The following is a 25,677-nucleotide window of genomic DNA, read 5'->3' on the forward strand; positions in this document are numbered from 1 at the left end:
TTCTATTTTTGATTTTTTTAGGCAAAATTGAAAACGTTTTGCTATGAATTTGAGCATAAACTTAAATGAAATGGATATCTTAAGAACAAGTTTTTAGCTTCACAAGTATTTTTTTAGAAACTCTTTTATAAATTTTTCTAAGCCGATTCCTTTATTTTTGAACTATTTTATGATGTTTTAACATGAGAATTTAAGAAGTGGTTCAGCAAGATTACTGTTTAAAATCCTTTTCAAACAGAGTAATTTTCTGTCAAGTTTCAAAAAAATATACCAAGTAAATTCTGCTGAATTTTTGAAAGGATTTGACAAGGTTTTTTGCAGAAAAAAAGCTTATAAACTTATTATGTTCCAAAAAATTCCCAACTTTCGAGTGATTAGGCAAAAACGCTCTAAATTGAAGAAAATTTTTTAATCGTGAATCATTTTTTTCTTCTTTTGACTCTAAATTTGGGACTGTCACTAAGCGAGCTTTTTGAATAAGTCTCTTCATCTTATTTCAGGACCTTTCTTTTTTGAAGCTTAAAAATCAGGAAAATATTCAATTTCATTTCGTATTCGAGTTAGCAAAACGTTTTCAATTTGCTTAAAAAAATCAAAAATTAGAAAAAACCTAAATTTTCGATGAAAATTCTGAAATGATCTTTGAGTAAAATTTTAGATTTTACACATTTTTTTAGTGAGTAATTTGCGGCAAAAATTTTTTTCGAGTACTTTCTTTGACATACCCAACTAAACTAAAAGTGCCTACAAACACTAAAGCTTATTCCAGAATTTAAAATTTAGGTTTTTTCGATTACTTTAGGCCTAACTAACACAAAACCATCAAAGTACTCAAGCCATATTTTTTCGAAGAAATGTTAAATTTCACTGATGTGTACTCTTGGTCAGTTATTTATTTCCCCTCCTTTTTTGTCGTCAATTTTTTCAAACCTCATCCATCTGGAAGACTCTGGTTTGATTCTAAATTTCGAAATAAAACAATAAGTTTTCATAAGAAAATCAACTAACCGTCAAATCACCTCATCATCCGTTATTTTTTTCCGTAAAATTCCTCTCTTTCCACTTGTAAACATTCTCACCTCCTCTCTGTAATCGACGCCACATTCATACAGTGATAAGGACATAAACAGAGAACTTTGCGACATAAACAGAGCGACTTTCGGAAAAACCATGTGCGTTTTCGTGAAAAAGAGAAAACTGTTGCGCAGGTCTTTTAACCACCCGAATTTTTCGTATTTATTGTCGTGCCTCATAGAAATTGTTATCAGTCGAGCAGTAACAGTGTTAGAATTAAGACTTAGTGTGTGAAAAAATTCCAATAAAAAAAAATGCTAGACAACTAAGGAAAAAATGTAAAACTACAAAAAACACCTTTTTGGACTCAAAATTATCAAATTTTAACGAAATAATTTTAGACAAAACTAAAGTGCGTTTAGAAATCATAAAAATTAACGTTAAATAGTAGTTTTTAACAAGAAAATAGCATAAGTGAAAAAATTTTCCAATGACGTTTCATGGGTGGTGAGTAAATTTTCCTGAAAATTATCGATGTTTCCAAGATTTTTCGCGAAAAATAATGAAAATATGTCAAAATTTGCTTGGTTTGGATTAAAAAAATGATTTTGATGAGATGAAAAACTCGAAAATCATGTAACCTTCAATTTTTTCCAACATGGAGAAAACCAGGGAAAAATCGATATTTCACTTATCGTACTCCAGTTTCCCGTACAGACATACGACACATGCATTTACGTCGTCGTCGTCACTCGTTCTGCGAAAAAAAAAATTCTACGTTGAAACAAAATATGTGTCAAAAGCAAGCAAACCTACCGTAGAGAAAAGTAATATCAGCTTTTTAAATTTATGCAGTGTGGTTTTACATTTATAAACGTTCTTATCACATTACGTGGCTGCTTTTAATGTTGTTCACTTGAAATTACTCGTTAGTAGACACCGCGCCACGTAATTTAATTGGGTTGTTGAGTTTGGTGACCTGTGCCATTCGTTTAGCAGACGATAATCCTTTGAATTCCATTCGTTCGATGAGATGAGTTTTGTCCCGTTATTTTTTTTTTCGGTGCGAATGATTGCCTAATGCCTAAGTGGTTTTTGGTTGAATAGGCACGCGCAACAGGCGTCATCATTTTTTTTTTCGGTATCATATATACAAGGATTTGTCAATAATGTGAACAGGAATTTATTTCGACATTCCATTATTTTATTAATATTAAACTTTTTTCCTGACATGACAAAATTTATGAATTTCGAAAGTCACTCGAGTGTTGAGAAAGGTCGCATGGCAAGGACAAACGTGATTTCTAGGAAATGTCCTGAAGGGAATTTTCCATTGCTTTGCTTTGAGGATGCGGAGGAATGTAAATATATATGAAAATTAACTTTTCTGTCTACGGGATTGAAGGAAAGGTAAAGGTAACCTTTGTCAAGTTATGTTGAAATTTGCTTTTAGTTTACTTGTTTTCGTGATGGAATTGCCTTGTAAAGAAAAGTGGAAGAATTTGAGGTGTTGAAGGGTTGAATTTTATCTAGTTTTTATAAGATTTCTTTTAATAATTTATTTTTAAAATTTAGACACTAGATGGCGCTTAACCTTAAAATATATCAAAGAAAAGACTTTTCTTCAATTATTTCAGAAAAATCAATTTTTTGACGTTTTCTACAAGCAAAAAAAAGAAGACTTTCTTTTTGCTTTTCTTTGAAATTAAGTTAAAAGTAGATTTTGACACTAGATGGCGTTTACTTTTTAAATATTTTGAACTTTTATATGTAGATGGCGCTGAGTATTAATTCATTTAGGTTTTATAAAATTAAGCCTAAGAGTAAAACTGGAGTCTTAAAAAGATGAAACTTAAGAGATTTCTTTCCTAACTAATTTTCTGTAATCTTCTGAAATTTTTCCACTAGATGGCGTTGGATATAAAAAACCTATTTTCCTGACTTTTATTTTTCATAAAAAATCTTTTAACTTTAATTTTATTCTTTCGACTTTCCTAATTTTCCTTCATTCAAATTTTAAAATTTTAACTCAAGATGGCGCTGAGTATCATTCTTTAAGATTTCTTGAAAAACTGAGAGATTTTTTTAAAAGCAAAATTTGAATCTCTATTTTCCGACTATTTTGACCATAGATGGCGCTGAATATCAATTTTTGTGGATTTTCTGCAAACTTTAGACTCCAACAGTAAAATTTAAGTCCATAAAAGTAAATTCTCGTCGTAAATGCCTTAAATAAAATTCCTGAAAGTACACAGAAGTAAAATTCATCTCATACCAAACCACCGCATAAAGATGAATTTCCGCAAATATAAATTCATCCGATCCGGTTAGGATTTCACAACATCACAATGTAAATAAATGTATTCAAAAGATAATTTAGGCTTAGATTAAGAATATGAAATATTTATTTGTTCCGGTCTTATTTTTCTCTTTCTTCTCTTTACTTTTCTCGGAATCCACTAATCTCATCAAACGCTAAATATGGTTCGTGTTTATTCAGTCACTTCGATCTCTTTGAACGACACCATTAGGAGCAATATTCGAAGCTTTGTTCATCAATTTATTGAGATATTTTTTAACGGTTTTGCGTTGAACGACACCCAAAAGTACCAAAATACTAACACTGCATCTGAAATGTTAATTTAAAGTAATTTTTATAAAATATAAAAATAATATTAAATTTAAGAAGCTTACAATGCGACCATCCAAAGTTGTAGAACGAAGCCTCCAATTGAAAATATCATTTTTTAATTTTTATATTTGAAGAAAATTTAGATACAGCTGATTTTTTTTCTATGGAATGATTTTTATTTTCAAAGGTTACTCAGATGATATTGAAAAATATTTTAAATATTAATTTAATAAAAAAATACTTTAATTATTTTTTCAGTATTTTTAAAGAAATTCAATATTAATTGTAATTTTTTTTAATAAAAATCAATTTTTAGACAAATTTTGTAAAAAAAATATTTTTTTTTTTTGAATTATTTTACGATTTTTAAAAAATCTAAAAACAAAATTATTCAAAATTTTTTAAATTTTTACTGATTTACTTAATAATTTTTTTATTCATTAAAATAATTTTTTTACAATAAAATTTTAATGAAAATTTTGAATTAAATTTAAAAAAAATCGTAAGAAACTTCAATTTTTATTGTAAAATTTTAAAAATTATAAATTAAATATTTCAAACTCTTTAAATTTATTAAAGAAGATGAAAAAAATAAAAAAAAATAATTCTTCATAAAATAAAAACATCATTTCAACTAACAATTGCCTAAGGATAGCAAAACGATACATTATGACACAGTAATTAAATTTAACAAAGCTTTTAACAATGCTTCAACTTGCAACGTAATTAAAATTATTATCTAATTACCTTTGTGCTTTTCTATTTTTAGCTTCTTTTTATCATCTAAGAACATTAAATGCATTGTATCACACTTCTTCTTCCTCGATTTCCTCGAACAAAAATAATAGTTTTAAAAACTTAGAGGTCGATCTAGTTTTTTTTAGAGGAGATTAAATTCCTTTCACTGTCGACGTGTCAATGGAAAAATCCGAGCACATGAATACATATTTTCCATTATTTTTTTCCGTTCATGACGACGAAGATAAAAAAGAGCATTATAAAAGATTACATTTTCTTTCATACTTTTTTTTCTTCATTTCAGAGCATGATAACGCAGCGCAACAATATGTCTCGTTGTTTATGAAACTAATTGAATATGATGAAAGGCGACAGACCGAATAAAAAACTCATCTAAGAAGAAACTAATACATTAAGTAATAATAATAAAAAAAATCTAAATCGCTAAACAATCATGGCAGAACAACAACGTCAGTCACTCTGTCCCCGGCTAATAGACTATCTGGCAATTGTTGGTGCCCGATCAAACACAGTTCCTAGACCAAGTTCGACGAGTACGACATCGGCATCGGGACCGCCTCCCGTACAGGTGAGTTTGAAATTTTTTAATTAAGTGATATGATTGAAAAGGAAAAAAAAATAGCAGCTTGTGTATGAATAATAAACATTTCTTCGAAAAGAAAAGGTTATTTAAGAGAAAATTCTTGAATAAAAAAACTTTATCCTTCTAATGATGAGTAAAATGCTTCATTTGAAAATTTTTCTACGAAAAAAATAAGGTCTCTTGAAAAATCAAGGAAAATTCGGAAAAACTATGGAAAATTCGGAAAAACTATGGAAAATCTATGGAAAAACTCGGGAAAATTTGAAAAACTAAAAAATTATACTAAATATTGAGAAAATTTTTAAAAATTCTGTCTAATTTAGTCTACAAATTTTAAGAAATTTAAAAACTTTTATAATAAAAATTAGGAAAATCTTAAAATACTCAAAGTTTTCGGAAATTTGGATAATCGAAAATTAATTAGAAAATTTTATATTTTGATGAAAAATGAGAAAAATTCATGGAAAAACTATAAAAAATTTAGAAACTTAAAGAAAACTTGAGGAAAAAGTTGGGAAAGCATGAAAATTTATAGGAAAATTTTAATATTTTTCACATTTTTATTAATTTTGTGAGTAAATTAAATTCTAAATAATTATGGAAAATTTTTCTTAAAAAAAATTTGTGAAAAACTAAAAAATTGTCCATGAAAATCTCATCAGCTTATCAAAACTTCTATCGCATTAAAATTGTTCATTTCCCGGTATCTTTTTCAATCCCATTTCCATCAAATTTAATTTTATTTGATGCGATGGAACAAAGGTTAAATGTCATTCCATCTGACATTGAAATGCGTCAATCTATTGACATCACTAAAAAAAATTCAAACGAAAAAAGGCACCATCCCGACAGAAAAGCAAACAATTATATTTGTGTGTTTGTTGATTGGAAAATTTGACCTTGTAACGTAAATGGCAATTAATTTCAATGGTATGCATATAAATCAAAAATTATGGGCACTCGATTTATGATAGATGAGTTATGACGGATTATCATCAATTAAAAACTTTTTTCATCCATTATTAAAAAGTTGAAAATGAGAGATAAAAAGGGAATGGGAAAGTAAGAAACAAATGAGCATCATCTTTCAAAGCAAGGTTATCCACTTGAAGACTGATAAAATCGTTTGATAAGTAATTCAATTTGTTTTTATCCTTGTTATTTCTTCATTTTTTTAAAAGTATTTTTCGATGAGAAATTGTTTAAGGCGTTTTTACACGTGTCTGTCTTTGAATATTTTTCAAAAATATCGAAGAAAAAAAAATTGTGCACTGGGACAAAAAGATAATATGCACATTGGGATATGTTAAAAAATGTGGAGTAGATTTAATTTAGACAATTGTGGGACAAGAATTAAAAATGTAAACTGGGTCGAAATTATAGAATATGCATTGGGAAGATTTTTAAAATGTGCACTGGGTTTCAAAAAAATGTTCAGTTGGTAAAAAGTGAAACTAAGTAGTTCACATATTCATAGACTGATTCGAAATTTTTCTTTAATAATATCAAATAATTTTTAAAATGTGCATTGGGTTGAAAATTCAAAATGGGCACTGGGATAAATTTGAAAAGGTTTAACAAAATGTAAACTGGGTTAAAAATGTGAAATATAAATTAGTAAAGCATGAACTGGTTAGAAAAATCCAAATGTGCATTGGGATGAAAATTTTTAACGATTACTTTTTTCATTATTTTTGTCTTAAATTAGCTTCATTCTCGGTTAACGATAACACACTTGATAAGCTTCGTTTTCTGAACTTTATCGAATTTCGTTCGTTAATTCTTTTGTATCATTAAGAGTTTGCCCTTTTTTTCATCAAGAGCAATAATTTGATCATTTCTCCGAACAATTTGTATCATTTTGTTTTCCTCTTCGCCTCGTTCTTTTTTTTTGTTTGCTTACGTGTCATCGTAAAAGCGAACGTAGTCTCAATTAACAAAGAAAATTGTTTTGACGCCCACGTAATCGGCTTGTCTACATGCGTTGTTGACAATAAAAATCATGTTTGTGGCATAAATTATCTCTTTCGCAGATTCCGGAGTTGCTGCGTCGTTATCCACCGACAGATCATGCGGATTTTCCCCTGCCCCTCGACATGGTCTACTTTTGTCAGCCCGAGGGGTGTGTGAGTGTCGGACCACGTCGTACGGGCGCCGCTATACGTGATGCCTCATCGTTCGTGTTCCAACTCACGGATAAGGATTCGGGAAAGACGCGTTTTGGGATCTGCATCAACTTTTACAGACCCGTGGAAAAATATCACAACAACAGTTCAAGTGGGTCTGGGCATCCAACGGGCGTTCCAGCAACACGTGGTCGACGCAGTTCAAATTTTCGACGCGAATCGTGGCGGAAGAGTATGGATAAAAGTTCGGATTCGGCATTTTCGAGGTAATTTTTGCGATTTTCTACGGAGATTTGTCTCAACGACGACATTTCGATTATTTAGCTATGGCCTTTTGAACTCTTCTAGCGATCATCGGAGCAATGTGGGGGCGCCTAGTGACTCAGATCGCGATGTACCAAGCAGTCGAAGGGATTCAGATCCGCCGCCGCAAGCAGTTCCGCGGCTTGGTGTAACACATCCCGACTCTGAATCGGGCGGAAGTCATTCGCCATCGCCACGGGCATCGCGGAGACGGAACAAAGTACGAAATCATAGCTTGACGTCGCTTTGTATCATCTCGCATCACCCCTTTTTCTCGACATTCCGCGAATGTTTGTACATTTTGAAGAAATTAATTGACGCGTGTCACGAATCATCGAGCCCGAGACGAGTTGGAGGCTCGAAACATCCGTGCCGCGACAGCGTATGGACCGTGTTGACAAATCAGGCGACCGCCAATACTTCAAGCATCGTGATTCATGACGTCAAAGAGATTGAAACGTGGATTCTGCGACTGCTTTCGAGTCCTGTGCCGATTCCAGGATCAACCAGAGTTGAAGTAAGTCTTTAAAAAATCAATTTTAATTAAATTTTTAATAATTTCCGATTTCAGCTTGAAGCATTATCGCCAACGGTACATGAACCGTTGCTATTTGCGTTGCCGGACCACACACGTTTCACTCTCGTCGACTTTCCTTTGCATCTTCCACTAGAATTACTCGGTAAGTAAACCTATTTTTAGAAAATTCGCATAAATTTAAACTTTTTTTTCGTGTCAGGTGTCGATACATGTCTGAAAGTTCTGACGTTAATGTTGCTAGAAAATAAGATTATCATACAGTCGCGTGATTACAACGCCCTATCGATGTCTGTGATAGCCTTTGTTCAGTTAATCTATCCATTAGAGTACATGTTTCCCATAATCCCGCTTCTACCGACGTGCATGGGAAGTGCCGAGCAATTGTTACTTGCGCCAACGCCATTTATCATCGGATTACCTGCGTCGTTCCTTATGTACAAGAAGAATTTTAGGTAAACTTTTCTTCATTTTTTTTTTTAATATCAAAGAACAAAAAAATTAATCCTCAAACATTTTTCTTTCTTCACATGTTTAGACTACCAAACGACATTTGGCTCGTCGATTTGGACTCTAACAAGTTAATGGCTCCTCCCGGCGGTGAAGAAATTCCAGCGTTGCCTGAGCCGGAAGGGACAATTCTGAAAAATCATCTTAAACAGGTAATTTTTAAAAATTAAATTTAACGTTTTTTGCCTTTTTTTTGGATCAATCACAAAGTTTTTTCGCCTAACATCTCAATGTGATCATCTTTTCTAACTCAGTTTGTCTTGATTAAAAGATAATTTTTCGACATCTCAAAAAACAACCAAAAAATAATTAATTTTTGCACAAGAAACCAACATTTTGACATCTAATTAATTAATTCAACATCAAAATTTAAACATCTCAGTGTTCTATATTTTTAATTATTATTCTTTCCTTCTTTTTTTTCTCTATCAAATCTATCGCTAATCGTGTCACAAAAAATTTCAAATTACAATTGCAAATTTCCACCAACCTCCAACTAAACTCACTACTCACACCCAAATGAACAAACAAAAAAATTTAATGAAAAATAAAAAATTCCAAGGCAATGCATCTGATGGACCAAAATGGAGCTGGTGTAAATATCAAAAAAAAACATTACAAATTACTTAATTTTGCATTTTATTTTTTAGTTTCTTATGCTTTTGTGTAATTTTTGCTTGAAATCAATCAAAGGTGGTAACATACGGACAAGGAAGTTTTTTTTTGAAAGGGCAAACATGTTTACAAGAAACTTAAGAGTGCTTAAGTTAAGTTCTATACTACAGAGAATCGTTAAGATTTTTTATGGCGATTGAAAATTCAAAATGGCGAATGTTTGATTTAAACTGAATAATTCAACTCAATTTTATTTCTGGATGGATACAATCAAGTAATAAGACATACTTTTTCAAACTTCCAATATTCAATATTTTAAGCGTTAAAAGACATAATATTAATAGCAACTTGTTGAACATCGCCTTACAACAGATCATAAAGAAGCAAATGAAAAAATTAAACCATCATAAAAAAGGAGGAATAACTAAAAAACTGCACTTACAACTATAAAAGAAAGCACTAACTCTCTCCCAAAAACAAATAAATTTTATTATGAATGAAGTTTCATTACCGAACAGCTACCAAAACTAAACAACGCTATGGCAAGTGACATTTTTGTTATAAAGACATGTTATGAACTCAAAGGTTTAAAACTTAAATTTGATAATTAGAGAACAGATAAAAAAATATAAAAAAAAGAACAATTCACGAAAATAAGTAGGACAAAGAAATACAATTGGTATAAAGTCCTGTCCACAAATTGTGGATGTATTTTAATGACGGAAATACGAACTTCGTAAATGGATTTAGAAACTACCTATATAAGACAAGGAACATGATGATCTTAGAGACAAAAATAACTTCATGATGATATAGGGAATGCTAAGAGAAATTAAAAATCTGTTCTCTTAACGAAAATGGAAGTAAATGGATTTATTTTTGAAAAAACTAAAAATGTTAGTTTTGTATTTTTATTAATTTTTATTTTAAAATAATAATTTTAAGACAAGGAACATGATGATCTTAGAGACAAAAGTAACTACATGATAATGAATAATAATGAATATAGATTTGAGAAAATAAATTTCTGACTGCTGCATAAACGTTCTGAAGTCCTCAATATTCGAGAAAAATAAAAAAAAAACTTAAGTCGAAACACTTAAGCCTCTTAAGTTGATACTAAAAATTAACATGTGTGGACCTTTAAAATTCTATTACAAATTTGAATTAAAAAAATAGTCTCCAAGAATTCTAAAAGGAAAAATATTTCTACTAAGCTTTAAAATGTTTACATTTCAGTTTTCACTTTAATCCTTCCATTCACTCGCAACCTTGTTTGTGTGTTGCCACAAATGAATCCCATATTTTTTTTATATTAAACTTTTATGCATGCTTGAGCACAAACCGACGTAATTGACAGTCTTTTATAACGTTATTATTTTTTCTCACAAGTTTAGAGTAAAACTGAACACCAATGATTGTAGTTTAATTTATTTTCACAGCATGCACAGACATACCCATATTGAAATGGTTTGTTCATCCTTTTGAGTTTTATGAGTTCTCGTTTTCTTGTATCATATATTCGAGCTTAGATTGATGCATATTTTATATTTATCATATCTGACATATTTTCTTTTTCTCTTATTTTCTCTCGTTTCTTATAAAAAAAAAATGTGAAAATATGAAGGCATTGAGTTCAATGAACAATGGGGTAAATTCTGTGGCAAATCAACAGCTTTTGCCGTCATATCGTGATGGATTAGGTGGAGCGCAACAATTGAAGTGAGTTTTTTTTAGGCAAAAGTTTGAAAATATTTCATCTGAAATTTTGTTCCTTAGTTTACAACCTGCTCAATTGGCGTTCTCGCAACCTGGTTCTGCGAATAATAGTGCTCGTAGTTCATTCTCGGGCATTGCTGGAACTCCTCGACAGCCCAGTCCAATAGGACAACCGCCTCAAATGAGTCCTTTTGTCTTCGGAAATGACGTGGATTCCGTAGATATTGCAACTCGAGTTGCCATGGTTCGATTTTTCAACTCACAAAATACTCTAGCCAACTTTTCGGAACACACGAGAACCTTAAGGCTCTATCCGCGTCCCGTTGTGGCATTCCAAATCAACAGTTTTTTGCGTTCTCGTCCACGAGCGTCAGTTTTCCTTAGTAAATTTGCCAAAACTCAAGCTGTAGAGTTCCTTGCTGAATGGTCTTTGACTCCAACGAACGTCGCTTTTCTGCGCGTTCAAACCGGAATTGCTGATCCGAATCAAGTTGGTGACAAGCCCAAGTGGTTTGCGCATCAATTGACCCCCATCAGATTTTCCGTGTGGGACGATGGAAGTTCCTTAAATGGTGCGTTACGCAGCATGACGCAATGGGACGGCCAACCCACGGACGAAAGTGGCTCCGATTCGGAAAATGGCGAAAGCACAAGTTCATCGTATTCGTCGCTGAGTGATTTTGTCTCGGAAATGGTTTCGTCAGATCTCTCGCCGAGCGTGCATGACGTCATTATGAATCCGAATCAGCCGCACAAGCATTACGTGCCGATTTCGTTGTCGTCGAACATTGATACGAAACTCGTGTATCATCCGCCGAAGGCGCTGCTGTATCCGGAGGGCATGAGACCACGTGGCGGTGACTCGGATCAAGAAAGACCTGATTCGCCGGCATCGTCGACTTCAAGTCGTTCTGATTTGAGTTCGCCCACGTTTGATCGCGACTCGGAAATTGAGTATAATCCGCAGACGAGGAGTCAAACGGTGTTGTCGGGACGCGGAAATGACAAAGAAGGCAGTTTTGAGAATGAATCGGATTCGAATTCGACGACGACTCCGAAAACGATAATTTCCAAGGAGAATCTCATGGAAGAGACTCGAAGCAGTAGTCGAGTGATGAAGGCTCCGGTAAGTTAATTTCTGAAAAAATACTTAAAAATATTAAGTTTCCTAAAATTTAGAGAATTTTTTTTATTCAAAAACAGAATTTTTTCAAAAAATAAAAAAAAAATTACTTAAAATTTGCTTAAGTTTCAGTCGTCAAAAATTAAATTTTAAAAAATTCAAAAATTTAGAGTAAAAAAAATAAAAGTTGGATTAAAATTTTAAATTTATCAGAATTTTTAAAAGAAAAATTAGAAAGCTTAAAATTTTTAAAGATTTATAAAAATTGAAAAATTAAAGATATTTTAAAAGAGGAATTTTGAAAAAAAAAAATTTGAGAGAAATTTTGCTATTTTGAAAAAAAAATGTTGAAATTTATATCAAAAATAAAAAAAAATTAAATTAAAAAGGAAATTAAAAAAAAAAATAAAATAATTTTTAGTGTAAAATTTTTTCAAAATTAAATAAAAAAATTTAAATTTCACAAAAATTTTCAAAATTTTCTCAAAAAATTACAAAAAAAAAACAAATGAACAAAAAACTAATTTTTCTTCAATTTTTTTGCAGCTTCCTCCCCTCAGTCCAGGTCTTTCCCGCCAAACAAGCGTCGGAAATGTTCTCGCACGAACTTCGAGCTCGGGCTCTGCGGGATCTGGAAGCAGCCATCATCCGTCATTAGGCTCAGCAGGAACACAGCGTCAAAATTCCCAAAGTTCCCTCTTTGAAGCATTCGCTAGCACAGCAAAAGAATTGGTGAAAGAAACAACCCGCCAAGGAAGTCAAGAAGGATTACTCGCACACATGGATAAGGTATGAAAAATCTCTGAAAAGAGAAAATTTTCTATTTGAATTTAATTGGTGTCTTAATTGATGTCTTAAAAAGAGAAAATTTTGTATTGAGAACGCATGAAAAAAATTCTCAATGCAAAATTTGTAAAAAAAAAAAATTTTTGATGTGAATTTTCATGAAATTCTTGCTGTTGTAATTTTCATCTTCCTCTCTGACATGAAACACAAACAAACAAAAAAAAAACATTCACAGACTATTCACAACGCCAAGGAAAAATTGCATGAGGAAAAAGTTCAAATTGAGCAGGTTTGTTGTTGTTTTTTTGATGTAGTAGCTTGATTTTTGTCATTTTTCACGAAAAATTCAAAATTTTCAACTAATTTTTAATTTTGTTCCTTAAAACAGTTGACACTTCACGCTAAAAAGGCTGCCGAAGAAGCATCCAAGCACGCTCTCGAAGCTTCCAAACAAGCCGCTGACGTTGGCAAGAAAAACTTGGAAGATCTTTCGTACGTCTCGAAATCCACGCTGGGCGATTTAACCAAAACCGCCAAAGAAGCTGCCGTCAAAAAAGGTCTCATTCTCATCGAATCCGAAGGCGGAGTTCAATCTCCGACCGCAATGCAAAAACGTCCGCCACAAGAAACTTCAACGACTGTCGCCACGAATCAAAGTACGACAAGCGGGCACTTTTTCTCGTCATTCACGAGCGACATTACGGGTCTTACGCAATCGACATCGAGTATGTTTTCGGGACTTTTTGGCAACAAATCGTCACAGCAACAACAACAGCAGGCGCAATATCAACAGCAACAACAACAGCCACAAAAGCAATCAGGAAAGATACTGGGCTTTGATCCGTTCCCAAGTCGCAAGGGATTGGTCGAGAGAAATCCGTTGATAAAACATGCGGGACCGAAACAGACGCAAGAGGATTTCACAAGACAGCAGAATGCCGAAAGAACGAGCAGTAATTCGGAAAATCAGGCTTTCTTGAATGATGTAAGTAGTTTTTGATGATTTTCGCGCCAAAATTTGAGCGTTACTAAATGGATGCTAAAAATCGACTATCCGGAGATGTTGATCGTTGAGCACGTGTTTGATCATTAAAAAGGAAATTTTATAGAAAATTTAAAGATTTCAATGAAAATTTTTCCAAAATCTGGTCTTGAAACAATTTTTATATGCGGAATCAAAAATTAAGCTGAAAAAAGTCTAAATTGAACCGGACTCATGGGCAACAAATTGTTTTCAAAAAACAATTTAAAAAAATTATTTTTTCAAAATTTTCGATATTTGTGACTTCATTCTACCTTAAAATTGATATTTTTAAAAAAATTAATTTTGTTTCTAACCTCAAAGTTGCTTTTAAAGAATTTCAAAGCATTGGATAGTCGTACATTTTGGCATCCAAAAAATTGATCAAAACTAAATTTTTCGCATTTTCTCATTTAGTTAATGAACCAAGTACTTAACGGTGAAGGCGTTGGTTGGCTCAAACTCAATCGACTGAAGAAATTAATGGAAGACGAATCTTATCGCATGCTCGTCCTCAAAAAATTGAACAAGACTTTAGACAAGAAAATCGCTCCTGACGATCACATCGACGACATTTGCGTTCCAAAACCCGTGTGGAAGGGAATGCTCAAATGCTTACAAGCCGTAACTCATGGCTTGGAACAAACGAATCTCAATAACGGACTTGGTGGCATGGCATCCGTTTTCCAGATGATGGAAGTTGCTCACACGCATTACTGGAGCAAAGAACTTGCCGATATGTCGTCAGATATGGGTTCGAGTCGTTATGGAAGTCAGGTAAGATTAATTTTTTCATAAATTTTTTGATAAAATCCTAATTTTTATCTTAATTTGTTGCTTAGACGGTCTCTCCAACGGAAAGTCGAGACAACTTGCGATCACCACAAAGCCCGACAGAACATGCCGTGCATTGGGATGCCTCACGAAAGGGTTCCGTGAGCAATATTAGCCGACGAACGTCGGAACATGACCCAGATGCGAATCAATCGACGACGGAAATGTTCAAAGATATGTTGTCGCAGAAGAAAAATATGCTTTTGAGTAAATTGACGTCTTTTGAGTCAGATGTAAGTATGATTTGTTTAGCCCTCAGATCCAATGATTGATGTCTATGACACTGAATGAACAGACAAATTATCGCTAGTTGACGTACACAAATATTAGTTTTGTTGTAAAAAAAATCTATTTCTACTATGAACACTCAAGGGTGATACAATTATCAAAATTCTAACCTCAAAGAGCTGAAAACGAAAAACTGATCAAAATTCTAACCTCAAAGAGCTGAAAACGAAAAACTGATCAAAATTCTAACCTCAAAGAGCTAAAAACGAAAATCTGATAAAAATTCTAACCTCAAAGATTTGAAAACAAAAAACTAATCTGAATTCTAACCTCATAGAGGTGAAAACGAAAATCTGATTAAAATTCTAACCTCAAAGAGCTGAAAACGAAAAACTGATCAGATTCTAACCTCAAAGAGCTAAAAACGAAAATCTGATAAAAATTCTAACCTCAAAGATTTGAAAACAAAAAACTAATCTGAATTCTAACCTCATAGAGGTGAAAACGAAAATCTGATCAAAATTCTAACCTCAAAGAGCTGTAAACAAAAAAACTGATTAAACTTTTTACCTAAAAATGTAAAATTTAGTGTTCGAATTTGAAAATCTGTAAAAAAAATTTTGAAATATTTTTGATAATTGTATTAATCCAAAGGCTTGAAGTTCATAAAATAATTTTAACTGATGACAGCTGTCATAATTTTCGCTAAAATCATTTTTTAAAGCCAATTTCTGGTCAAAAATCAACCAAAATTGCGATAAAAATGTATTTTAACGAAAATTATCCATCAAAATGATTTTATGAACTTGCCCTGACACAAAAAAAATAATTAATTACTTCAGACTCCAAGTCATATCTCAGTAGCGAGTGATGTATTACCGCCTGGTGGTACATTGGTTCCGTCAATTTCGTGTCGTTCAACAGTTTCCGACACCGAATATGAGAATGTAAGTAACTCCTCCGGCAATCAATCAAAAATTTTTTCCATCAATATCATCCCGAACATTTCTCATATTCCGCTTTTCGTCATGCAATTCCTAATAATGAATGTAGTTGCTTTAGATGTTAATTGGTATCAATTTAATCTCATTCAGACAAATTTATTTTCCTTCTCCAGTAGATTTTCCCCCATTTTAAGTCATTAACACGAATTTTCTTCCCCATAGCAACTGCCATCGTCGAAAAATTTGTCGGCAAATCCAAAGGAAAAAGGTCGTTCGGGCAGCATTTGGTCCGGAAAGTCCTCGTTAAGCGCTGGATTTCGTTACACCGGAGGTCACATGATCCCAACTTCAGCTTCGCCGAGTCCCGATGCGCCTCGTGTCTATCTTTTCGAAGGTTTATTGGGCAAAGAACGCTCCACGTTGTGGGATCAGATGCAATTTTGGGAAGATGCGTTTCTGGATGCCGTCAGTCAGGAACGCGACATGATCGGAATGGATCAGGGACCGGGCGAGATGATGCAACGTTACAAATCGTTAAGCGATTCGGAGAGAAAACGACTTGAGCATGACGAGGATCGGTTACTGGCGACAATGTTGTACAACTTGACCGCAGTTTTGGTCATGTTAAATGTTCAAAAGCAGGAAATTCAGCGAAAAGTGAGGAGATTGCTCGGAAAAAGTCACATTGGACAAGTTTACGCACAAGAAGTTAATGCCTTGTTGAATCAAGTTAACAATTTGGTGAGAAAATTACTTTTGGAAAAAATAAAAAAAATATTTTGATAAAAAAAAAATTATTTTTAGAACGGAAATGACATCGATTTGAAGCCATTGGGCTCAAGACTTTTGCATCGTCATAGTTTTACCGTTAATCAAGGTGTTGATCCCACGGGTCCTCTGCGATTTATGGAAGTGCGGGATGATGGGTTGATTTTGAGATCTGTCACAGGCACCATTGTGGAACGTTGGTGGTACGAAAGACTCGTGAACATGACATATTCTCCAAAAACTCGTGTTTTGTGTCTTTGGCGAAGGAATAAAGAGCAAACACAACTTCACAAATATTATACGAGAAAGGTAAGATTTTTTTTAAATTAAAAAATTAATTAATTAAATTAAAATAATTTTAAAAATTCATTAAAAATGTTAAAATGTCATAAAAATTCATGCATAAAAATAAAAAAAAAAAATTAAATTGTGAATAATTTATTTCAATTTTTTTTTTAAATTGAAAAAAAAAATTAATAAAAAAAAATAAAATAATTGTTCCGAGTTGAGAAAAATATTTTAGATAAATTTTAATTGTAAAAAATTAAAACATTTAAAAAATTTAAAAAAATTAGAAAATCAAAAATTTATTTCAAATTGTCTCAGATTATTTTTTAAAAAAATTAAAAACTTTGATTTATTTATTTATTTATTTATTTATTTTTTTTTTTTGAAAATTAATAAAAATAATTTAAAATAGGTACAGGAAAATCATGAAAATTCATTGAAAACATTTTTTAAATATTTTTTTAGTGCAAGGATCTCTACAACTGCATCAAGGATGCCATGAAGCGCAGTGGTTGCGCAGGTCAAGCTTCTGAACTAGGAGGTGAATTTCCAGGTAAATCCAAAATTTTAAGAAAAAAATCTTCAAATTTTTAATTAAAAAAATTTCCTTTTAGTTCAAGATCTCGAAACGGGTGAAGGCGGCTTACTACAAGTGTGTCTCGAGGGCGTTGGCTTACTTTTCGCCAACAGCAAAGTGAGTAATTTTTTTTTCTTTAAATATTTCATATAAATGAATGCACAAGCCTTTATACATAGTATTATTATAAATAAAAATAATTAAAAAAAAATCTAACTACAATAAAAAAGTTGAAATATTTACAAGGACCTTCTCGATATAAGATTACAAACTAAAAAAAAATCTTTCTAAAAAAATACCAAAAATTAACTAATGAGAAGCAAAAAATATGTTAAAACAAACAAACTTTTTTATTATATATTTTTTCCCGTTTTTTATTATATTATATATTAATTCAATATTTATTCTTTCTATGTAATTTTCTATATTATATTATATATAATTATTATATATTATTATGTTCAATCAATTTCTATTAATTTTTCATACAATCAAATCATGAATGAGCTAAAATTCTAATTAACTTGCAAACGAAAATCCTAAATGAGACGCAAACACAAACAAATAATATGCATGATATTGATGTATATAAGCAAAGTCGGTCAGTTAGGCGTAAACATATATTATTACCCAAAATATAATAATGTATAGCATGCGATATCGCTAATAATTTTAAACAGTACACCTAATCTACTACGAGCATTTATATACTAAACGGATATAATCCCATATATACTTATGTCTAAATGTTGTCTCTAAATTTATTTTTATTTATGTTTCACTTTTAAACAAAAAATGTCTAAGTTTTTTTCTTCTTTTTCTTTTAATTTATTATAATAATTTTATTATTAATTTCCTAAAAAGATTTTTTTAAATCATTAACAGAAGCTATAGAATAGAAAAAAATTTAAATTCGTAAAAATGTGTTTTTCTCTTGTTTTGTACATTTTAGTACAGAAAGTTTAAAAATTTTTAAGACTAGAAGTTGTTTAATATACCTATAAATTAATGAAAAGTAAAAATTTATGAAAATTTATTTTTTTTTGTAACGTATTTAAATTTTAAATCCATACAATTTTTGTAACGCTATAACTCAAATTCCGATTTTTAAATTGTTCTTCAATTTTTTGTAAGCTGTCCGTAGTAGTCCTCGGAAGGTTTTTGTTTTAAGAAAACTGAAAAAAAATCATGAATTATTAGAAAAAAATTGAAATTTGTAATGTAATATTGATTGCATACCTTAACATAACCTCAATATTGCAATTTATATACAAATAATTTTTTTTTTTAAAAAAAATATATAATTATCTTTTGAGATTTTTTAAAAATTAATAATAAATAGAATAGCTTCTGTTAATGATTTCAAAAGATGTTCTAAAGCAAAATTACATAAAATGTCTTCCATGTTTTATCATTGGCAAAAATGTCTTTTATATTACACAATTAATTATCTGTTTTGTCTAAATTATCATTGAAATAATAATCGTTTGTGTACCTCTTTTATTAATTAATTATATATTATATAAAATATTTTATCTCTCTCTAACTCTTCTTCATAACAAACCTACCTAGTTTTATGATAGTTTAGACTAAAACACTCTCGACAATCCTTTCAGTTATTTTCTTTTTTTGTTTGTTTATCAATTCTACATGATTATGAAGCAAATTTGCTGCTGAAAAAAATAATTTTCTTTTTATTTGTAACTTTTGAGATGGTCCTTGAAACATTTGAAGAGAGTGATAAATATCTCATGTATAAAAAAAAATTATATATAAAAAAAACTTGAGTTTATTTTATTTACGTTTTTTCTTTAAATTTTTACTTTTCTTTCTATTCTATTTCGCGGCTGATCACGAATTTTCGTCTAAATCGAATATAAAAATTGCAGGATTTTGAGGTAATGAATGCAAAATGAATACATTAAAAAAAATGTGTAGTTCTACAAAACATAAATTTGTAGAAGAAAATTTAGAGCAAAAATTGTAGGAAAAAATATTAATAATAATATTTGTGAGAGGATGTTATTTTTTTATCATCATTTTTGAGTTTTCTGATTCATGATCATGAAAATATATATTTTTATTTATTTTTTTTGAAAAGAGCTTGAAATTAGAACTCATCATATATGATATATATAACTATAATATTTATATATATTAATATACAATATTATTTTATTTATATTTATAGAGCTTCACATTGGTACATTATTATAATTATTAATAAAAAAATTATAATAAAAATTAATAAATAGTAGTATGTAGTGAATTATAATTTAAAAATTTTATTTTAGTTATTTTTTACTTGTTCACACATTTATACACTAAAATTATTAGAAAACACAAAAAATAATAAATTAGGAAAATTAGCATGAATTACAAAAAAAAAATAAATATAAAAAAAAACAAGTTTACACAAAAGTTACAAAATCCCTTTTCCTGCAATTAAAATTTTTTTCACACAAAAATATTAGAAAACATAAAAAAAATTATTAAAAAAAATATCAGCACATTTTTACACGCTTGTAATATTTTTTTTATTAGATATTTAAATATACACTAAATAAATGTGTTGTTAAAAAATATTTTTATTTAAAAAAAATACAAGCTTAGACCATCTCACAAGTGATCGAAAGTTGTGAAAAACATTTTTGAATTTTAAAATAAAAAAAAACGTTGAGATTTGATAAACATTTTTGAAATATAATTTTTAAAACTTTTTTTCTGTACAAAAAATTAACTCTGCTTTTCGCTTGTTGCATTATTTTCTTAGAGTATTCCCAGTTTTTTCCATTCAGTTGTAGTTGTAGTATACATTTTTGCATCATATATCATCGCTTTGCTTGTGGTCAAATCCGTTTTTTTAATTTTCCTTCCATTATTTTAGTTTTATTAGGTTGTGTGCATGATGAATCTGACTGTTTGCATGAACTGTAATAATTTAAAATCCAAGAAAAAAATACAAATTTTTGCTCTAAATTTTTTTACATAAGAAAAATTTTTAAAGAGAATCGATTTTAATTGATATTTGTTTATTTTCTGCAGTTTTTCGTGCGATTACATCATATTAAGAAGGTTTTGAGTGTTCCCGATAATGGAGGAATTTTCATATTGGAGGAGTTTAGTGAGTAATTTTTATTTTTTTAATAATATTTTTTCTAATATCTAAAATTTTTTTTACAGATCCCAAAACTCGTCATATTGTACAGAGGAAATATAAGTCACCAATGGTGAGAAATGTCAAATTTTATTTAATATTTGTTTGTTGCCAAGTAGATTTTTTATTTAAAAATACTTTTTACGTTGTTTTTAATTATTTTAAGGCTCCAGAGATGGCGCTTTGCTTTTTTAGAGTGTTTTCCGTGAGTTTTGCGAAGCAATTGACGGAAAATCCATCCCTAAAACCCACTTTTATTTGATTTTTATTAGTTTTGTGCATGTTTTTTGTAAGTTTATGTTATTTTTGTTCATAACCTGCAAATTTGAAAATTTTTCTAAAACGCCATCTATCGGTTTCAGGCTGATCAAATTTGCTATTCGGTTCTTTGTCTATTTTCCTACTTGGCGGCTGGTCAAGAAAACAAAAAAGCATTGCCATTCGGACCTACAACGACGCCAGCAATCACAACAAATGCTCCCCCGAAAATGGTCGAGCAAGAAAAACCTCCAGCATCTCCTCAACCATCGCCCAAACACCAAACGGAACCAATTCCGCCGCAATCTTCTCCTAAAACTGTACAACATCTCCCACAACAACCCGCTAGCAAGCTCCAAACTGTCGTTGGCAAGCCCATTGTGACGTCGCCGGCACCCCAAGCAACGCCCCCTATCGTCACAAAAGTTCAAACTGTTCAACCGGCGCCGAAACCAAACATTCCTGCACGTCCTGCTTCCGTTAGCAGCCCGGAGCCGCCTAAAATGAAAGCTCCCGTGTTGCCAACGCGCGTCCAATCCCAAGGATCTGTCGGGATGCCAACGTCAGTAGCACGTGGTCCTCCGCCTGCCATTCCCCCGCGTACTGGAAATGTTCCTTTGCGTTCCGATTCTGTGCAAATTCCCGATAGACGCGAAACACGCCAACTAAAACGACAAATATCGGCAACATCTGTTCCTCCAGTGGTAACGCCACAGGCAGCTCCGCAGTTTGTTATCCCGCCACAGCGAACAAACTCGAGGGGATCTCTCGCGCGACAAGGATCCATGAGTGGAAATGGTCAACCGAGGAAATAAACATCTTAAAAATTTATTTTTTTGCATATCATGAAAACAAAGAAAGATATCATAAGCGCGCTAACTTCAGGCTGATGTACATTTGAAACAAAAACGAAACGCTTTTTATCACAAATTTCATTATTTTCCCGCCATCAACAATCATAACCTTAAAGAAAAAAATCTATATTTTTGTTTAACATAACCTCAAAAGTTATTAACATGTTAGTCAGTTAATGTCTAGTTAATGATCAAAATATAAGAAAAAAATAAACATAAACGATGCAATATTAATGTTGATAGTTTTAGAGCTATTTTACTTATGAATGATATTTTTTGATAATAAATAAAAAGCTTTAATAAAAAAAAAATAATAATTTACTCTAAAAAAATGTCTAGACTAATAATTTCAACATAAAATATTAAAATTTTCTTTTTTTGTTAAGTTTCGCGTTTTAAAGTTTTAAAAAACAGTTTAATCAAATAGACCAAGAACAACAAAAAATAAAATGTAGAAGAAAAACTTAATGATAATAATAAATAATTATTATTTAAAAAAAAATAACTAGATAGATCCATAAAATTAAATGTAATAACTGCAGAGCAGAAAATTTATGATGAAAGAAGAAAAAATTATAATAATTATTAAAATAATAAAATTAAACTGAAGATAATAAAAATCATAAAAAAAGAAAACTGAAGGATTTTTAATTAAAGTTTTTTCCATATTAAAAATCATCTTCCTTGATAAATATTGCCTACTTGAACTTGGTACGAGACACCACGAGCAAATTTATGACAAATAATTACCATACTTAACACACATAAAACATTCTTGTCCGATAAGTTATTTTCATTCATACAAGATATACGTAAATATATGTAAAGTTCATTGCGATTATTTGCACCCTTGAAACGGTTTATTCATGCATTGCTAATAAAAAAAGACATGCAACCTGTGTATTAAAATTTTAAAAAGATCATTGTCTTGATTCATGAAATACTTTCGGGGGCATACATTATAATTTGAATATTATCTTAAATTGAGTTAATATGTTTAATATCTATTATGAAAATATTATTAAATAATAATATTCTGTTTATAAAAAAAAAGTTGCTTGACACACTTTTACTTTCAATCTATGCATGTTTAAGACTTTAACATACATTAAATGCGTTAGTTTTTGCGGTGTTTTGATGAATTTTACGAGAAAAATTTGTATTTTTAATGTTTTGAGGTCTATCCGAGCTATTTTTAATTCATATTTATTTATTTTTTTTTAATTTTAAGCTTTTTTTTGCTCAAAAGAATTAAAATTTTTAAAATAACTTTAAAATAAATATAAAGTCTTACAAAGTCTTTAAATTCAGTGTGATCATAAGTTTTTTGCAAAAGGCTTTTTTTCATACAAAACCCTCAAAATTGGGCTCCTGTGAAAAATATTAGTTGCAACCGCAAAATTTTTTCGCTTATACGTTTTTGTTAGGCTACCGTAGGACAACATTTTTCGCTATTAAGAAAAATTTAATCTTCACGGGTTTCATAGATATGAAGGTTTATTTGAAACAAAATTCAATTTTTATACAAAAATCACCATTTTTGACCATTTAAAAAAAATATCTATGAATTCCGTAAAGATAAAAATTTTCGTAAGAGCGAAAAATGTTGTCCTACTGTAGCCTAACAAAAACGTATAAGCGAAAAAATTTTCCGGATGCAACTAATATTTTTCACAGGAGCCCAATTTTGAGGGTTTTGTATGAAAAAAGCCTTTTGCAAAAAACTTATAATCGCTACTGTAAATAAGTAAGTCAATTAAGTCAATTTTTTTTTCAAATCCTAATTTTAGTACTTTAGTTTTTTCAATTAAATTCCTATTTGGAAACTTTTTTCTTATTTACTTTTTTCATTCAATTTTTTTGCAAATCTGTATCAAAATATGCTAAAGTTTTTCGTTTTTCGACAACTTTTACAACTTCTTTGATCAAAAACTTGAATGAAGTTAAGTGAAGTTCAATGAGTCAAGTTTATAATTTGATTAATTAATCTTGTTTAATTATTTTTTTTTTATTATTTCAGAGCTATAAACATTGTATGGTTCATAGAATTTAGAGTTTCAAGAATAATAAGAACTTAATCTTCACAAATGGTACAAGTACCGAGAGGCAGAGAAATCCCAATCTATGCAGATCAGTGAAAATAACTGTCAGATTTATTTTGAACAAAAATGTATGATTCCTGAGCCTCTTTTGCCCAGATTATCTTTATCAATTTAGCCCAAGTCCGCTAATTTCACACATTAACACTATGAATATAATGTCTAATACGACGCATCCATGAAATAAATAAAAACTAATTCAGCTTAAATTTCTCAGAACACGTAAAAACGTAGAAATCAGAAAAAAATTTGACATAGACTAGAATCAAACCACAGTCTTCTACTTGCCGGGCGAATATTCTGACCATTAAGCTATGTCTAAACGAGATGAGACTACCCTAATAGCAGAATATAGTTCTCGCTTATACATAGCTTAATGATCAGAACATCCGCCCGGCAAGTGGAAGATTTTTATTCGATTCCAGATTTCAATGTCGATAACTTGTTTCTGATATTTTCACGTTTCTACGTGCTTTGAGAAAATGAAAGCTGAATGAGTTATTTTTTCTGATCTTTATGAACTTAATCTTTAAATTTGTATCTACGTCTGCATTCCCCCTTTTCCTTATATTAGTATTGTTCTGAGAACCTTATGCTCAAAAGAGAGTAACAGATATTCATCGCTCTTGATAATTGGTTGAGTTTCAGACCCATATAATACGACTGGCCTTATGAGTGTCTTGTAGATAGCAAACTTGGTGATAGTTGTCAAGATTTTTAATTGAAAATGTCTTTGAAGTCCATGGAAGCACCTGTATTTTGGCTTTACGTGAAATATTTAATTCATTTACTTACCTGAATGAGAGTCCTAAAAATTTTTTGCACACTATCCACGATGAATTAAATTAAGATTTAAACTCCAAAACTTTTAATATCCTGTAATAAACTTACCTTAAAAGAATTGTTCCAAATCATCAAGAATCAATTGAAATTCCATCCATTCCGTTTCAGTTCAACAAAAATAGGAAAATCCGCATTGACGAAGCGTCGACCGATCGAGCATCCCTTGAATACAAAATCAAACAAAAAAGTTTAGAATATTTTCTGATTGACGTTCGTTCTGTATAAACTAACCAAACGACGTCTCTTGATGAATATTAATCTTACATACCTTTTGCTTTAAATAGAGATGTTTCCTTTTAACAAAAAAAATCGTAAAATGAAGCTAATTGAATCGGAGTGTGGATCAGCTTGGGCAAACATGACGATCGTCAGGTAGTTTGTTTCATTTTTATTGTTTAATAATCTAAATATTAGTTAAACGAATCACGTCGCACGATGTTAAGGTCAAATTATTCGCGAATGAGCATCACTTCGATTCATTGTTATAATTTTAGACGTCATAATTGTCTTTAGTTAATGTTCGTTTAATGCAATAATTTTGCATTGTTCAAAAAGCCGCAAAAATTTGACGTAATAACACAATAGAAACCATAATATTTAATGCAAATATATGAATTTTATGATACATGAACGAATTTTGTATTAGATTGGACAAAATGTAATAAAAATGCATGTGAATGAGCAGTGAGGTGACAAAACTGGACTACATCAAGTTTTTAAAGATCACAAAGAGTTCTTGACCAATTGTTCGAAAATTAGAATTTTTCCTAAAAAATCGACCTGATTATTTCATAGACCAAAATTTGGAAAATTTATCAAAATTTTAACTTTTTTTTTGCAGTTTTTTAAAAATTTTTTTACAAATTAACGAAAGATAAAATTTTATTTTCGATAAGGATGATCTTTGTTCCTTCTAACGAAATTGCTGACTTCATAAATAAACAATATTTTATCATAAATACATGAGAATAGAATAAATTAATTTATGACAAATGATTCAAAATAAAGCAAAAAAAAACAAAGAAGAACCGGCGCATTTGACCTTTAAAGTCTTTTCACAGCTAGAAGAAACTTGTTTATTTTTTCTAAATGAACTTTATG

General features: G+C 30.6%; 1 protein-coding gene across 1 annotated transcript; it reads left to right on the forward strand.

Moving 5' to 3' along the window:
* Positions 1 to 1,352: 1,352 nt before the first annotated feature.
* On the forward strand, positions 1,353 to 21,852 carry LOC134836050 (MAP kinase-activating death domain protein). Its single transcript, XM_063851183.1, has 22 exons — positions 1,353 to 1,521; positions 4,689 to 4,973; positions 7,022 to 7,380; positions 7,463 to 7,934; positions 7,989 to 8,097; positions 8,155 to 8,407; positions 8,491 to 8,614; positions 9,025 to 9,057; positions 10,705 to 10,799; positions 10,857 to 11,922; positions 12,466 to 12,708; positions 13,094 to 13,690; positions 14,144 to 14,503; positions 14,569 to 14,793; positions 15,631 to 15,735; positions 15,955 to 16,473; positions 16,537 to 16,809; positions 17,254 to 17,341; positions 17,403 to 17,482; positions 20,411 to 20,489; positions 20,549 to 20,595; positions 20,885 to 21,852. The coding sequence occupies exons 2-22, from the start codon at positions 4,839 to 4,841 to the stop codon at positions 21,593 to 21,595; spliced, it is 5,973 nt and encodes a 1,990-aa protein (XP_063707253.1). The 5' UTR covers positions 1,353 to 1,521; positions 4,689 to 4,838; the 3' UTR covers positions 21,596 to 21,852.
* The last annotated feature ends 3,825 nt before the right edge of the window (positions 21,853 to 25,677 follow it).

This window comes from Culicoides brevitarsis, chromosome 3 (assembly GCF_036172545.1).
Source record: "Culicoides brevitarsis isolate CSIRO-B50_1 chromosome 3, AGI_CSIRO_Cbre_v1, whole genome shotgun sequence".
Taxonomy (NCBI): domain Eukaryota; kingdom Metazoa; phylum Arthropoda; class Insecta; order Diptera; family Ceratopogonidae; genus Culicoides; species Culicoides brevitarsis.